Genomic DNA, 17,258 nt, shown 5'->3' on the forward strand with positions numbered 1-17,258 from the left:
TGATCTTCATTCAACGTAACAACCATCAAAATAAAAAGAATGTGAGACACATAATCTTCAAAATCCAAGTTTAATGAATGGAAAAAAAACTCAAGAAGACAGAAAATGTCAAACACTCACTGGCTTCTTCTTCTTTTACTTCTTGGCTCCCATAAATGAACTGTCAAAGTCATTATTATTTGCAGGAAAAAAAGATTAAACAAAGCATCCTTTAGGTTAGTGTTATAAATGTTGGTGTTTACGACTTAATAACTCGGGTTCGAGCCACAGACTTGACACTTTTTCCACATTTTTTAAAAGTGGAATCCACTTACCTGCTGACGTGTCGGCTCAGGAATGAGGCAACTGCCTCATTATATTATAGATTGTCTGTTTTGAATGTACTTGGATACTGCGAGGTTCCATCTCTATTGTGGTCGGTATGGAAAAATACTAAAATATAAAATATTCAATTAACTTGAAAACGAAAAAAATGAATTTAGATAGTAAAACGTACATTACGCTAAATCTTTGTGGTCCGAACAAGATAGTCCTTGACATGATTCTGATTAGTACTGAAGTCTGTAATTGATAATATGTTATAATAAGTTAATTCTAAACTTGAATTACGATAAAAATTATGATTTGATGTAATTTACAATCAGTTTCGTCCCAAATTTTTATTGGGCCATGTGCAGTTTATAAAAATACACATGTAATCTGTAAAAATAGGTTTTAATACATACAAGTGTACTCCAACACAACTCTATTTTTTCCTGTAAAATAGAAATTGTTATTTTTTCTTCTATAAATAGGAGAAGAAATGTTACTTTTCTATTTTTAATTTATAATTAGAAATTACTACTTCAAATGAATATATTGGAGTAAACTTCACCACTATTATATAGTTCTTTCTTTTAGAAGCAAAAAATACCAAAACACATTGAAAACGGTCTTCCAATATACAAAGTCTAGGCCAAGATTCAACATGGTCTTCTTGTTCAGCCAGTGACTTGAAACAAATAAATGCAAATGTAGTCAATGCTGGTTGATTACTTTTGGGTGATTTCTTCAGCCAAAGGAGACTTCTTGATATCAATCAAGACAGGACGCAGAGAAAGAACCTTCTTGCATAGCTTCACTAAATTGGTTGTCCGTTTTTAACAGATAAGGCAAACATTTTCTTCCATTAGACTTTGGGTTTCTAAGATTCTGGTGGTTGGATTGATTTTACATCCTTTAGAGCTTCTCCATCGGGAGTATGAGACAGATATCGAATAAAAAAAATAAAAATAAAAATAAATAAGAAATAAGAGAGAGAAATGCAAAAAGTTCTTAAGATGATGTTCTTTAAAACCGGTTGTGAACTTATGGAACCACCTATCTTTAGTTCAATGCTAGACTTTTATGTAATATAAACTAATATAAATTAATAATTAATATGCAGTAAAATAACAATTTTTCAGTGTTAAGAACTCTAATGAACATACCCAAAAAAAAAAATTAACATACCCACTGTTGGTGATGTTCTAAGAGCACATAGTTATCACAGTTTAGTAGTTTACAGTATAAAAAAGTAGATAAAAGATTCACCAATGAGTTCGCCCTAGCCGTCATCCTCCCAGACACAACTCCCGAGACAGCTCAGATCTATGGCTTCCGACGCCGGTGGCGTATTTTCTCGCCGGCGTCGGGACTCCTCGTCGGCTTTCCTTCTCTACATCACCTATTTTCTCTGTTCACAACCTGTTTCTGAGTTTGCTTTTGTCTTTTCTGCAACCGCTACCTCGTCCCTTCCGGTGACGCGGACGTCTCCGCCTCTGCTTGAGGAGGTTCTCTTTGAGCCCAACGAACCTACTTGCTTCTCTGGGACTTATCAGAATCTTGACTCAAGTAACCTTTCGTCTCTCCGTGATACATACTCCCTCCAGCGATGGCTCCGCCTTGGATTCCCGAGCGCTCCTTACTCCATATCTGCTAGCCACGGCCATCCTGTATCCATTAAGATGAAGCTCTCCGTCAGAAACCCCCACCCGCTGCAAGCAACTCTCCCTTCGTTAAAGCTCGTAGACAGAGCTTTGAGTGGGATCGACGAGATCCGTTCTTCAAACGCCAAACCCGAATCATCTTCGAACTGCTGCACCGGAGTCTATGACCACTCCGAAGAGACTCGCGCCTCACCATCGCCAACTCGTGATACCCTCTATCTCTCAGTCGTCGACATCTACTCCGGTGAGAATGGGGTCCGTGATACTTGTCTCCCTCCGCGTGCCATAGCTCCTAGACCCGCTCTCACACAAATGATTGGCCTAGAACAGAGTTGGACTTCTAAAGGCCCATCTTCTAAATCTTCCAAGCCTGCTCACACATCATGGCCTAGGTGCAAATGTCGACCAGTTCGGGAAGCAGTACAAACGTATATCCAAGGTCCTCTTACCGGCTCTCACTTGATGGTCAAACCTTCTCCGACGCCGCAAGCCACCACCACATCCCTCCTTGCAGTTGTGATGTTCTTCACTCTTCAGAAGGAGATGGTTTCCACTATCTCCGGGGAATCTTTTGCGTCCGGTCCGCGACTGTTTTTCGTCACACTTCGTCAACTCAGCAATGCCGATACCACTATGATCTATGTCACCTCCTCCCAGTCATGCCCTGCTGAGACTCTACAGGGCTCCGACCATTCTTTGAGCTTTGGTTTGTTTGCAGAATCTTCCATTGTGATGTTTTCGATTAAAGCGACGACCCCTCCAAAGATTTGGTTCAGATTTGACATTGTTCTATTCAACTGCCGCAGCATCTCTATGATTTACTGTGCAAGAGTGTGGACTCGCCAGATTTGCTCGCTACTATGTCACTGCTGCGCCTCCATCACATTACGCCGTCTCAAGCATCAACGGTTCTTCACAGAGTCAGCTTTCCGATCCCCCACCTATTTCCTCGTCGCAGGAACTACGGTGCAAGAGTATGGACTCACCAGATTTACTCGCTACTACGTTACCGTTGCGTCTCCATTACACTATGTCGTCTCAAGCATCGACGTTTCTTCACAGAGTCGACACTGCGACCCTGTCACTGGATCTGTTATACTCTACGGAGGTTCACAGACTTATTGCTCTCAAAACTCATTGGTTGGGTTCCTAAACGTCGATTTCGACTTCTTTGCGTTTCTTCGAACGCGGGCTTTAGGACTACAAGTGAAGCTTCTCTATGGATCTCTTCTCTCCTTAGCCACATCTATCTTTCGTCATGTCTTAGTTTTTTTTGCGTTTATCAGTTTACCATCTAAGATCTCTGCGGTTGTAACCGACTTAGCCTATTAGGCTTTTAATTTCAATATAAGCATTGTGTGTTCAAAAAAAAAGTAGTTTACAGTCTAAACGTGTTCTGTGTTCAGACGGGAACTGATCAGTTTTTCAAATTTATGTAGACTGGTGCAGTACCGTCCAAAACCAACATTTAATCTATAAAGATTTACTAATGTGTTACGGTCTCGAATAGGATTTTAGTACAACATGTGTGTATGATATGCTTTTAAATTTCAGGATTATTATATAGTAAAGAGTTATTGTATTAAATTGGAATACTAATGTTATTAAACTGGTACTTGTTAATGTAAATTGAACCGGAATAGATTGAAATATAAATATCTTAGATGTATATTTGACTGAATGAATTTTTCAATCTTCATCGGGCTCAAGCTTCTAATATATAGATGTAATAATATACCGATATAACTTTTACATATCCTGCCTAATAGTAAGCTAACTTTCTCGTCTTATTTACAACATTGAAATTCATAATAAACTAATTAACAAGGACGTCCAAATCAAATACATTATTGTCTTTGTGACCAAAATACAACACAAAATAGAATGTGTTTCATGAACAGACAATATATGTTTCTGATTTTTCAAATAAAATTAGTATTGGGATATGGGCTTTGATTGGTAACATGCATTACATTTGATTTAGTTTGAATTAGGCATATAACTCACAAATATTACCAATCATGAATAAATTTTAACATTTTGAAGTTTCGAAGTTTTGTTTGAGTTATTATGTATTACTAGGGGCATTGCCCCTGTGCAAGCACGAAGTTATAAACATAGTTCTTGTTTCATCTCAATATTTGTTAGATTTATTGTACCTGTGAATTTTGCGTTTTGGGTTAATCATTGTTTTTCAAATTTTTTTATTGTTATAGGGTTAGAGTTGAGATGATGAACTATGTATGCATTGTTCTCCACTTATGAAAGACTAAACTGTGTTAGTAATGTGTCACTAAGACTTATTGTTTGTTTGTCTTTTTAATTTGTTACTTGTACAGTTGAGACTACATAAATTATATTAAGGTTGTTGAGAGTACCTTTTGTTTCTGGATATTTTTTCTCCAGTTTAGTTGTATAAGTTGTGTGTATTAAGTAATAATTTTTTTTATTCTTATTATGTTGGTTATATGTTTTTTTTTATTTTTAAACTTGTTGCTTTTACAGGACTTTTAAAACAAATACATGAAGACTTGTAGAAATAACTACAAAATGAGTGACAATTAGTATTTGGGCCTTAATGGATTTTAGACGAATATATGTATTTCTCATAAGAAGACAATAGCATTGGCCTGTTGACATTGAACATGTAAGCTATTTTCATAAGACAAGAGGAGTGAGCAGGTGGAGATGTTGTTGCCGCATTTGTGTCTGTTGAGATTGTCTCTTGTATCACCTCGTGTGGATGTGTCTGTTTCTCTTTTATTTGATGGGTAATATGTAAACAAAAATCATTGTTAGTTGTATTTATCAGAGTTTGTAACTTACTCTGCTTTTTTTGTTTAGATAATTTCACTGATCTTGGTCGTCGTCTTCGTTTTCTTCGTAAGCATCTGTGAAAGTAAGTTTGTAAATTGTTAAATAGCTGGTCGTGTAGTTTGTATTTGTTTAGTTGGCTCAATGTATGTGTCGTTGAGTTTTAGTTGAGTTGATTGGTTTGATATATTTGTTTTGAAATTTATTTGTAAGATTAGACAAAAAGAGAGGTAATCATTAATGATTCGTCTTTTTTGGGATTCTAGTTTTTGGTGTTTTGATTGTTTGAGTTATTGTAGTTTCTTTTAAGCTGTAAAATAAAGATTTATGTAAAATTAGATTGATAAGTAAGGGAGATAAATAGACGACCACAAATCTTGGGAAGAAAATATTTTTGATTATTGATGTTAACACAATATAGACAGTAATATAAATGGAATTATGTGTTGATTGTTTCTTAAGGATCAAAGAGAAGATGGATAACGACTGGAGTTGTTTATTTGGTGAGGTCAGAGCCCTGGACAAAACGGATTTGCCCAACCACATCTGCGAGTTTAAATATCAGTTATGATATCGAAACATAATATAAACCCAGATGCAATATGATAATATACCTGGGAGTTCTAGGTTTGTGTTCGCAATCACTTGGAGATTGTCGAACAGTCTAATTTTGACTGGAGATTGATCTCAGGAGCAACTGTGATGTCTTCATCAATAATAGTTAGTGAGATGAAACGAATGAGAAATGGATGATCAATTATCTTGTACATGCTTGATCACCTAGCAACCTCAAAACGATCGACTTTCACAATGGAACCTGCTTTCAAAGATGGCATGTAATGATTAGCCCGTCCGACGGGAGTAAACCTATGAATCACGAAATCTGCAAATAATATTATTCAACAAAGAATCAGGAAATCAATTAAAACAATTATGTTAAATAAGTGTGATAGATCGAAGATTAACTTACCTTTTCATCAAGGAAGAGAATTGTGATTTTCCACAAACTCCTTGTCTTTCTTGAAGTTCAGGGAATCCCAGAAGCGAGGAAGCCAGAGGCTATGCTTTGACACCTACGACCAAGACGGAGAGACTTGAAGGTTGAGTGACGGACGCCGGGACGCCGGTATGACGAACTGGAGAGGCAGAGAGAAACATTTTCTATGAGATGGTTAAATCTAAGAGGAATCAATGGGTTTTGTGGAGATGCAGATTAGGTTCATGAAAGATGAGAATCATAAATATAAGGTTTACATAGGAGCTACAAATCAGGAACATTTATGATCAATCTATTTAAGATGTGGACATGAAGAGTTCACCGGTGAAAAAATAGATTATGAACAGACACACGGCACAACTCTGTAACTCACACTTGTTTGAGATAATGATGAAAAGAACTCAAACTCATGTTACACGACAACAGTTTACAATATGGGAAAACTATAATTGTTGCAGATTTGAGCTTTTTTTTTCATATAACGTGATGAATCCCATTTAAAAATGAAACCCATAACACACTTGTAGGCCCGACCATCAGAGGAAGGCAAAGAAGTAAGGGCTTTCGACCTTCATGAATATATATTAGGTTCGGCCATCAATGTACAAAGTATCATTTAGCTTAGTGGTATAAATGTTGGTGTTTATATCTCAATAACCCGGGTTCGAGCCATGGACTTGACGCTTTTTCACACTTTTTAAAAGTGGAGTCCACAGACGTGGCGCTCTGAGGAGTGAGCAAAAACTCAACTATTATAATATAGATTGTTGAGTTACAATTTTGAGTTATACCTTTTGTAAAAGTGATAACTCAAATCAAAAATCTACATCAACAAAAATCTCATGTATTAAGACTTGACTCGGAAAACAATTTTGAGTTATCTATTAGCTGCCATGTTCACTTTTTGAATTTCAATAAATTTTGCAATTTACAACCAACGTAAACCACTAGGCGACTAGGTCTAATACAATCAATATATATACAATACTAAAAGGCATATATAAGCCATGGAGAGGGTATCCACGTAGGATAGAAAAATCAACCAATCAGAGAGCCCGAAGTTAACACGTCATCTCATTTATTTTTTCGTAAAAAATGAAAAAAACAATGCAAAGGAAATGATCGAACCCGGGTTAGTATGACATAAATATATGGCAGTTACCACTAAGCCATTGAAACTTTCTTGGACACATATACAAGAATCACTAAGTATGTAATCACAAACTCTTATGTACAATTACAATAATATGAATTCAACTTTCAAGACTCTGATACTTTGTTTTGTAAGAAAAAAAAAGTAAGTGACTAAGCTAATATATTCTTTGAAAGTGTGAGAACATTGACAAATATGAGAAATCATAGATTTTTGTTTTCGTGACAAAGTTAAGAATTTTGTAAAAGTAAGTTTAAAATATAAATTTTCGTGACAAATATGAAAAATCATAGATTTTTGTACAATTTTGACAAAACAACTCAAAACATAGTTCGATAATGTCTTAATAAAATATTATTTAAGGATGCAATAATTAAATATATCAATTCAATAAATTTTGTAATTTATAGATAAAACAATAACACAACAAATTTTGAAACAGTTGTTTAACCTATCGATTTCTTTTCATGAGAATCCAACTAAACAAGATAAAAAGCCAATTAAATTTACAAATATTTAATTACCATTTTATTAAATTTTGATTAATTTTAAATTGTAATAATGTATCTTTTTGAAGTTACAAAAAAATACTGTTCTTTCTTTATTACACTAGCATTATATATATTCTATATACACAAACAAATATAATATAACAACATAAGCTTGCTTTTCCCGATTCATATGAAAACTTTTTAAGTTATCCACCAAAGCAAATTAATTAAATCAATCAAATTGTTAGAATACAGCAAATTAATATATAATTTTATTTTAAATTAAATTATTTAAAAAGTGTATTTTCATTAAAAACAAAATAATGAATAAGTAAAACTGATTTGATGGTAATTTTTATGACATATATATATATATATATATATATCAATTCTGTGAAAGAAATAGAAGCTTAATATGGAAAAAAATCATAAATACAAAAAACTCTAAAAATTAACAAAAAAACTAATAAAAATTAAACTATGATATCACTTGAAAGCTTCTTAGACTATATTAATAAAATATTTAAGCGATAATTAGACAAATTTGATTTTGTTTTGCCAGCCAACAGTTTATTATTAATTAGCATCAGTTATTTCAAGATGTTTAAGAAAAGGATGGACAAAAAAATAGGATGGACATAATGATATATGAACTATGAATAGTACTTTGTAAAGCTGACTTAGATAACATATTTGCACATCCATTTCCAGTCATTTTTGATGCCTAAATTCAATTTCTTCAGAGCAGTTATTCCACAAAGAGATCGTATAAGATATTGTTTTGATATTCAGATTTGTTTCTTGATTGTTAAGAAGATTGATAACTGTAAAAATGTCTCCTTCGAATATGATATGTCTATAACCGAGTCCCCAACATGAGACAAGTTTGTTTAAAAAATAAATAATTTCATTTTCTTATATTATATAATAAATATATATTATTTACTGATAATAAAAATATAGTTATTCATCTATCACAAATATCTATGCAAATATGTGAATCAAGTACAACAATCAAACAACATAATGATTTCCACAAAGAAAATTTTAAAAATATATTTATGTTATGTAGTCTTATTTTATATTCTTTAAATAATGTAATACAATATTATACATTATTTTTTTAGAATTGAGAAATACATATATCAGTTAGACAAATTAAGCGATAATTAGACAAATTTGATTTTTTTTTTGCCAGCCAAAAGTTTATTATTAATTAGCATCAGTTATTTCAAGATATTTAAGAAAGGATGGACAAAAAGTAGGATGAACATAAATGATATATGAATTATGAATAGTACTTTGTAAAGCTGACTTAGATAACATATATGCACATCAATTTCCAATCCTTTTTGATGCCTACATTCAATTTCTTCAGAGCAGTTATTCCATAAAGAGATCGTATGAGATATTATTTTGATATTCAGATTTGTTTCGTGACTGTTAAGAAGATTGATATCGAATATGATATGTCTATAACCGAATCCCCAACATGAGACAAGTTTGTTTAAAAAGTAAATAATTTCATTTTTCTTATATTATATAATAAATATATATTATTTACGGATAATAAAAATATAGTTATTCATCTATCACAAATATCTATGCAAATATGTGAATCAAGTACAACAATCAAACAACATAATGATTTCCACAAAGAAAATTTTAAAAATATATTTATGTTATGTAGTCTTATTTTATATTCTTTAAATAATGTAATACAATATTATACATTATTTTTTTAGAATTGAGAAATACATATAATATCTTATCCGCGGTTAAAAAATCTAGTATATTTAATAATTGAATATCTACTATAATTTAATTACTATGCGCGGGTGTTTTTTAATTTTGTGAATTCAATTTATAATTGATCATGTTTTTAATTGTTTGTATGTTATGTCGGTCTTGGATTTTGAAACAACAAATTGATATGTTAGATAAGTCTAAAGACCAACATTGTTTTTGGGGTGCTATAGAAAAGGCATATTGGAATGTAGAGTAATTGAGATGAACCGGATGCTGGGTGCTTATATAGAGAAGGTCACAATATTTTTTGGTTAATTATAATGAAAAAAATCTAACTTAATAGTGGAAATGAAAAAAAATCAACTAATAGTGAAAATTTAACATTGATAGCAAGTTGATGGTGATGGAATATCTCTACCCGATTTGGTATATTATTAACCTAGCATTAGAATTTGCTTGTTATCTGTTTAAACATTATAAAAAATTTGAAATAAATTGCTTCAGTTTGTTTGGACGCTATACTTATGGAATCTTAAAGATACATATATATTAGTTTGAATCCGTTTATATGTAATAGTGTATTTATTAATAAGAACAATGTTATGAATTTTAAGTGATGGTCCATTGTAAAATATAACACATGAAAAAGTCATCATTTCTATTTTAAAAGATAAGATTTAATACAATACTAGATTTTGATCCGCGCTTAGAAAGCGCAGATTTATTTTTGAAATTAAATTAAATATTTCTATATCAGATAATGTATATGTTTGGACACATTTACCGTGGTGAACTGAACAATATCAAACTGAAAAAAATAAAACCAAAATTATGCTGAATTTCATAACTAACTGAGCATATTCTATATTTTTGAAACCGAAAAACATAAAACAAACCGAGAATCAAATGAGTACTTAAATTTTTAAGGTACAAATTATATACCTACAAATATTAATTATATTTAATTTCTAAATAACCAAATATCTTAAAATATTATTTATAAACCAAATTACGTAATAAATGAATTATCTGAATATTTTTATTCAAAATATTAAAAATTATTCGAATTATTTTATATTTTTTTCAAATTACCCAAGTTAATCATTGGGCTAAGACTTGTAGGACTCCCAAGCATCTAGTTGACCTCTATCAAGAGAGCTTGAAAGGGAAGAATCCTGAAGCCCATATGACTTACCAAGATGATGAAAACGACTTCAATCATGAGAAGGACGATCTTATGGATTATGAAACTTCAGATTATCTTAAGAAAAAAACTGAAGATTGATTTCGATATTTGTAATCTAAATTCTATGTTCTTTGTTTTGATATTTTTCATTTCTATGTTTTTTAAATCTCAAACCCATTTAGACCCATTTTATATTTTTATGATAAGATTAATCATTTATAGTTTATATAAAAGAATGTAATATTAGATCTTAATAATTGATTGCATGTAATTAATTAAATCAATGTTTAATAGTTGAATAGTTAACATTAAGGCTTTTAGCTTTCAGTTCACGTAAATATGTAAAAATTGTTATACACCAGAGGATTCTCCATTAGAACTTATATTAAACATAACTAAACCATTGAAACTTTTATAGTATTAATAGAACTATATATATGGTAAGGATCACGTCATGTTAAACACGTTTGAGTCATATGTCCTATATTTATGGGGTTATTGTTATATTGGAATAATAAATGAGTTCATTTGAATTATCTAGGATATTTCTATAGTTAGAGAAATAAAAAGTAAGACCAAATAATATTTTATTAGCTAATGAAAAGGTACTACAAACTTTTTTAAGTATATTTTTTTAAGAATCATTTTCTTTTATTAGTATAGATATTTTAATAATTTAATAATTTTAATAATGGCTATCTACTTGTTATCCCAAAAATTTCTCAAAATTCAACAATAAAAATGTTCTCAAATAAATCACTATAACTAGTTAAGAAAAAAATGCTTCTATAATTTAGTTTGGTAATTAAAAAAGTTATGTAAATATTATTTGTATATTTTCACTTTAATTAGTCAATCAAAACTGTTCATGTTATAAAAGTAATGAAAAAGTATATCTTTATTCATAACATATATGTTATTTATATATGAGATTACACCGTCATAGATAAATGGAAAGATTACAAATTATAATCTCTTGGTTATGAGCCATCTACAATCTGGTTCATAACACTCCCCCTTGGATGCCATAACCATTTAGAGCTTGTAATGTGCTTTAATGTTGCCTCATTAAAACCTTAAGGGAAAAACCCAATTGGGACAAAACCATAGTGAAGGAAAAAGAGTACAACACACATTACTCCCCCTGATTTGGACATTACTGAAGGTCCCTTGGACCTCTTCAATTTTCTGCAATCCGTGGAGCCTCTGGGATCTCTTGTAAACCCACCTTCCAGTATTTGAAGGAGAGGACTTCGATATATGATATATGAAGATCTTGGGTAGAATATGCTTCGTCCTCGAACATGATAGTTGGTTCTTCTTTACCATTGACCATGCCACAATCTGATCGAACATATTGAGTCATCGACCTCAAATACACACACACGAAATCTTGGATGACGTTGCTGTGATATGCGTGTACCACCATGTGTAAAACATAACATGTCTGAAAACAAATCAACAAAACCAAATAACCCCTCTTTGGGCTGGTTAGTATATGATAAACCAAAATCAAAGACTTCTTCATCGTCCTTCTTATGGACCAATCAGATCAGTGTCTAAAACAAGACTTCTGCATCGTCCATCTCAGGAGTAAATGGACTTCTTTATCGTCCACCTTTGGACTGAATGGATCAGTGTCCAAAACAAGTGATCTCACGCCCATGTACTAGATAATGGGTGAGACTGGTCCATATTAAATCTCTTGAGTACCCTTTCTGTATATACTATTTGATGCACAAGGATTTCATTGTTAATGTACTCAAGCTGTAATCCCAAACAAAACTTTATTTTCCAAGATCTTTCATCTCAAACTCTTTCTTGAGATATTCAACTGTTTGGGAAATTGTATCCAGAGGTTCCTAGGATATTCAGATCATATACTTTGATAATTATCAATATTGTTCTTGAGAACTTGCTGTACTTTCAGCTCAATACCCTCTAGTACTTTCATTATCCAGTGGACCATATAAAATATGCAGTCACTACATCAACTTGCTGCAAGTCTAATTTTCTCTCTTATATAGCCAGACTTATGAGAAATCTAAAATTAGTTGCATCCACCACATGGGAGTATGTCTCCTCATAATCTATTACTGGTCTTTGTGAGAATCCTTATGCAACACCAGCTTTATATCTCACGATTTCTATTCCTCACAAGACCCATTTATATCCACTGGTTTTAACATCATATGGCGTCTTAATCATATGGCCAAATACGCATTTCTTCCTTAAACTATTTAACCCCACGTTTCCATTCAATCTGTTCTACGAGTGCGCATTCTTATATTGACGTGGTTTCATGATCCTCGCTTATATTCATAAATTCAAGTGCTACCTTGTATCATTTTATGTCGTCATTCCTTATTGTGTTCCATTATGTTCCAGACATGATATAATCGATTGAGATTCGTTATTATCAGGACCTTTAATACTTCGCAGCTTGGCGTACTAAGCTACATTGTTTGGTACATGTATCTTAGAGCCGGCCGGCCTTATCTCTATGTCTGGGATGGTTTCCTTGACTTCGGATTTGTTTTATCATTCTATGCACCTTTCTCTTTTGTTTCCGAGGATTCTTATCTTTTGGAAATTATTGGTCTTATATTGTATAGACTCTGTAACAACTTGACTGTGTCTCTCTTGGACATCAATTTAGTTGGTGCTTTACAAGCTGGTTTATATATGACTTAGTCATTCTTTTTCAGGTCAGCAAATGTGTCTGGCATTTGATTAGCTAGCTTTGTAAATGTATAATCTTTGGACGTCTATTTCACATTATTTAGTCCGAGGATCTTGCCAAGACAATGATGGTCGATGCCATTCTATTTCTCTTACCAGCTTATTATTTTCTCCCCCTAATGTTGGATAGTCGGATCCATTAAACTTTGCAATCCGTGTTCTTGGCCACTAAATAGATCACCCATATTTGGCTCAAGGTACTTCATTATTTGTGGGAGATTCATATCCAACATATATCCCCATTCTCATCCTCTTCTAAGGATCCATCTTAGACGGCACATATATTTGTGGTGGCTTATCCAAATATCTCAAGATGTTATATGTCTGGCTCATGACCCGTAATAAATTTGAGATGAGAATATCTATGCTCACTTAATGGTCTGATGCTTATTAGTTAAGATGCATGTAAATTCGTGTGTCCCCAAGCCTTGGACTGAGAGTTTGGACCTATGGGTAATGGCCAATACAGATTTATAAAAGGATTCAGACAAGCTATATATAGTATGGACATGTGCGGATTTGTCCTCACTGCCCCCTCATGGACATACTATAATCTTTAAGTGCTTTGGGACATCATGGCCTAACGAGTTTCCCTTACACACGTGAGATTCTATGAGATAACTTTGTGCCCTTTCTAATATCAATTTCGCATCATGTTTTGGACCAGGATGGCCAATCCGGTCATACCATAAAGTGTATAATTTCGTGGGTGAACCATTCTGGTTACCATGACTATTGCCTATATCATACTGATCTTGGCATAGTCTAGATCAATAGAGAATGTAGGTATGGTTTTTTAGGACTCATTATGGCCTTGGGCGATTTTTTACATATATCTGAAGGAACTCTTTGTTTCCTTCGCCCATTGTTTCAATATGGAAACCATTCATTTTATATCTCTATATAATCTCAATGGGTTTTTCTGGGTGAATATAAAGCATCTAAATGCTTGCCCTTATACATATATGGCCATAGCCCTTAATGTGTACCATACCCGCAAATCATATTGGCGTTTTCAAAAATCATTCATTCCTTTTATTAAGTTTTAATAAAACAAGTTCATAGAAATAAAAAATATAGAAATGAAAAACATCAAAACAAAGAACATTGAATTTAGATTACAAATGTCGAAATCAATCTTCAGTTTTTTTTCTTAAGACAATCTGAAGTTTCATAATCCATAAGATCGTCTTTCTCATGATTGAAGTCGTTTTCATCATCTTGGTAAGTCATATGGGCTTCAGGATTCTTCCCTTTCAAGCTCTCTTGATAGAGGTCAACTAGATGCTTGGGAGTCCTACAAGTCTTAGCCCAATGATTGCTTGTTCCACATCTATGGCACACGTATTTCTCTGATTTAGTCGAGTGTTGGGGTTTGAAAGAAAATCCACGGCCACGACCATGTCCTCGTCCAAATGAGCCACGGTCCCGTCCATGGTCTCGACTATTTCCTCGCCCGCGGCCAAAGGATCTTCGACCGCGGCCACGTCCGTTCGATTTGTCTCGACCACGGCCATGCTGGCCGTTTCCTTGGACGTGGTTGGACTCTTTATTGTCCTCTGTAGCGTGTGCATCAGGTCGTGGAGCTGATCCAAGTGGTCTCATCTGACTGTTTCTCATTAGTAATTCATTGTTCTGCTCAGCGAGCAAGAGACAAGAAATAAGATTAGCATAGGTTTTGAAACCTTTCTCTCGGTATTGTTGTTGTAGCAGCACATTGCTTGCATGGAAAGTGGAAAAGGTTTTCTCAAGCATATCTTGTTCCGTAATACTTTCACCACACAGTTTCATTTTAGAAACAATCTTAAATAGTGCAGAGTTATATTGGTCCACAGAATTATAGTCTTGGATCCTCAGATTCGTCCAATCAAACCGATCTTTTGGTAAGATCACCGTTCTCTGGTGATCATATCTCGATTTCAATTCATTCCAAAGATCTAGTGGATTCTCAATGGTTAGGTATTGATCCTTGAGACTCTCAGCTAGATGATGACAAATGATCAAGATGGCTCTGTAACGATCCTTTTCATTAGCATTATTGTTCTCGGTGATACACTCACCGAGTCCCTTGGATTTCAGGATGATCTTAGCATCGAGCGCCCACTGAAGGTAATTGTCTCCAGATAGATTTAGAGCAGCGAAATCAAGGATGTTGATTTTCGACATCTGAAGTTATAGGTTAATATTTTTAGATCTTTTAGGAATAGTTTTTAATGTTTAAACGATTATGGTTTTATGTTCAAACAATCAAACAAGCCTTCACAGCCAAGATCTATGCCTCACAGCTAATGAGCAAGCCGCACGGCCATGGATGCAAACTAGTTCCTTTTTATGCATTTAGTTTGTCGTGTAATTGCAATCCTAACATGGTTTGTTTCTATCAGTTCATGATGCAATCAAAACAATCAAACCTATCGGCCAAGCAATGATCAAGCCACACGGCTATTTGATTCAATTCAACACCATTCCTAGAATAAGTTCTAAGTGTAATTGCAATCAATCAATGTGATTAAGTTATGGTATGAATGCAACAAGGCCACACGACCAATGATCAAGTCTAGAACAGTTTAACCTAATATGTAGTTTCAGATTTCGATTTTAAAATAATATAAACTAGGTCATTAGGTTTTAGTTTAAACAAGCCAAACAATCAGATTCGAGTTTGAACAATCCTAACAATAGTTCTAGGTGATCAAATCAACCAATCAATGTTCAATTTCAAACAATCAAAATCGATTTTCAGAATTAGGGTTTTAGGGTTTCGATTTTATTAACAACCAATTTCAATTTCAGGATGATCAAATTCAATCTCAATCAATCAATCAATCAGTTTAATTAATCAATAGTTTTCGAATTAGGGTTTAGGGATTTCGAAAATTTGATCTTAGATCAAAGGGATTTGATTTGAGATTCAAAACCTTTAAGGTTCTGATTTTAATTGATCAATGGATCAATCTCGATTTTTAGGGTTTGGGGATCGAACTTATAGAGCTTCGATTTACTCGCTTAGGGATTGATCTATTATCCTATGGCTTTCATCTTAGAGATTATATTTTAGGGTTTCATTCTTTACAATCAACCAAATTCGATTCATTATGTTCTTAGAATTCGAAATACATTTAGTTTAGTTGTTTGTAGAAATCGGACCACCAAGAATGAACCTCGAGCTTAGACACGATTGGGACGCGAGCTGGCTGGGACGCGAGCTGGCCTGGAACGCGAATGGATTGAGGTTGGAGACGCGAGCTGCTTCTATCGGATCGCGAGCTGTCCTTGATGTAGGATGGAGCTGAGTTCGTCTAGGATCAGGAACGCCTTGGGGCTGGATCTGATCAGGTGGACACGAGCTGGAACGGAGTCTCGAACGGATTAGGGTTCGTCGGTATCGTCAGGTTCGGATTAGAGTTTCAAAGCAAATCGGTGCGCACTGTATTTGTGCGTGAGGGCGCGTCGGTAGTCAGATCGACAAGCGGTTTGCACTGACTGATTCGTCTCGGCCAGGGCTTCGATTTGATATCTTGATCATTTCTGGGTCCTCACGGTTTGGGAGAACAGCCTCTTCGAAGTTCCGAGGCATATTCCTTTTTATTTAGGATTTTAGGGTTTTAGCGATTTGGTTTTAGGCTCAGTGTGTTAGAGGCTATCATGTTGATAACGTGCTATAAAAGTAATGGAAAAGTCTATCTTTATTCATAACATAGATGTTCTTTATGTAGGAGATTACACCGTCATAGATTAGTGGAAAGATTACAAATCATAATCTCTTGGTTATGAGTCATCCACAATCTGGTTCATAACAGTTCATAGATTTTAATTTTTAATATTGTATGGTAACTAAAAATTTTATGTGCATAAAATTATTTGCATATATATATATATATATATCCTTATTTAACTTTAATGGAATATATTTATTTTCTACATATATTTATTAATTTTTATTAAATAATCCAACATTATTTTTGTTATTTTATATTTTCTGAAATAATATATACCGCAATTCATACATCAAAAATGTTACCAATAATTATGTTGACAAAACTCTAACTCATATTTTTACAGCAAAATTCACTACATAAATTAACAGTTTTTATGACATAGTTTTTACATCAAGCATGCCCGTCTCTGGACATGTGCCCAAGGCAAATTTGCACATGAC

The 17,258-nt window shown here is 33.5% G+C and overlaps 1 protein-coding gene across 1 annotated transcript; it reads right to left on the reverse strand.

The window, feature by feature from the left end:
* Positions 1–4,045: 4,045 nt before the first annotated feature.
* LOC125582321 lies at positions 4,046–15,265 on the reverse strand. The gene is made up of 2 exons (XM_048748955.1): positions 14,444–15,265; positions 4,046–4,060 (listed from the first exon to the last, which is right to left on the reverse strand). The coding sequence occupies exons 1-2, from the start codon at positions 15,263–15,265 to the stop codon at positions 4,046–4,048; spliced, it is 837 nt and encodes a 278-aa protein (XP_048604912.1).
* Between the last annotated feature and the right edge of the window lie 1,993 nt (positions 15,266–17,258).

This window comes from Brassica napus, chromosome C2 (genome assembly GCF_020379485.1).
Source record: "Brassica napus cultivar Da-Ae chromosome C2, Da-Ae, whole genome shotgun sequence".
Taxonomy (NCBI): Eukaryota; Viridiplantae; Streptophyta; class Magnoliopsida; order Brassicales; family Brassicaceae; genus Brassica; species Brassica napus.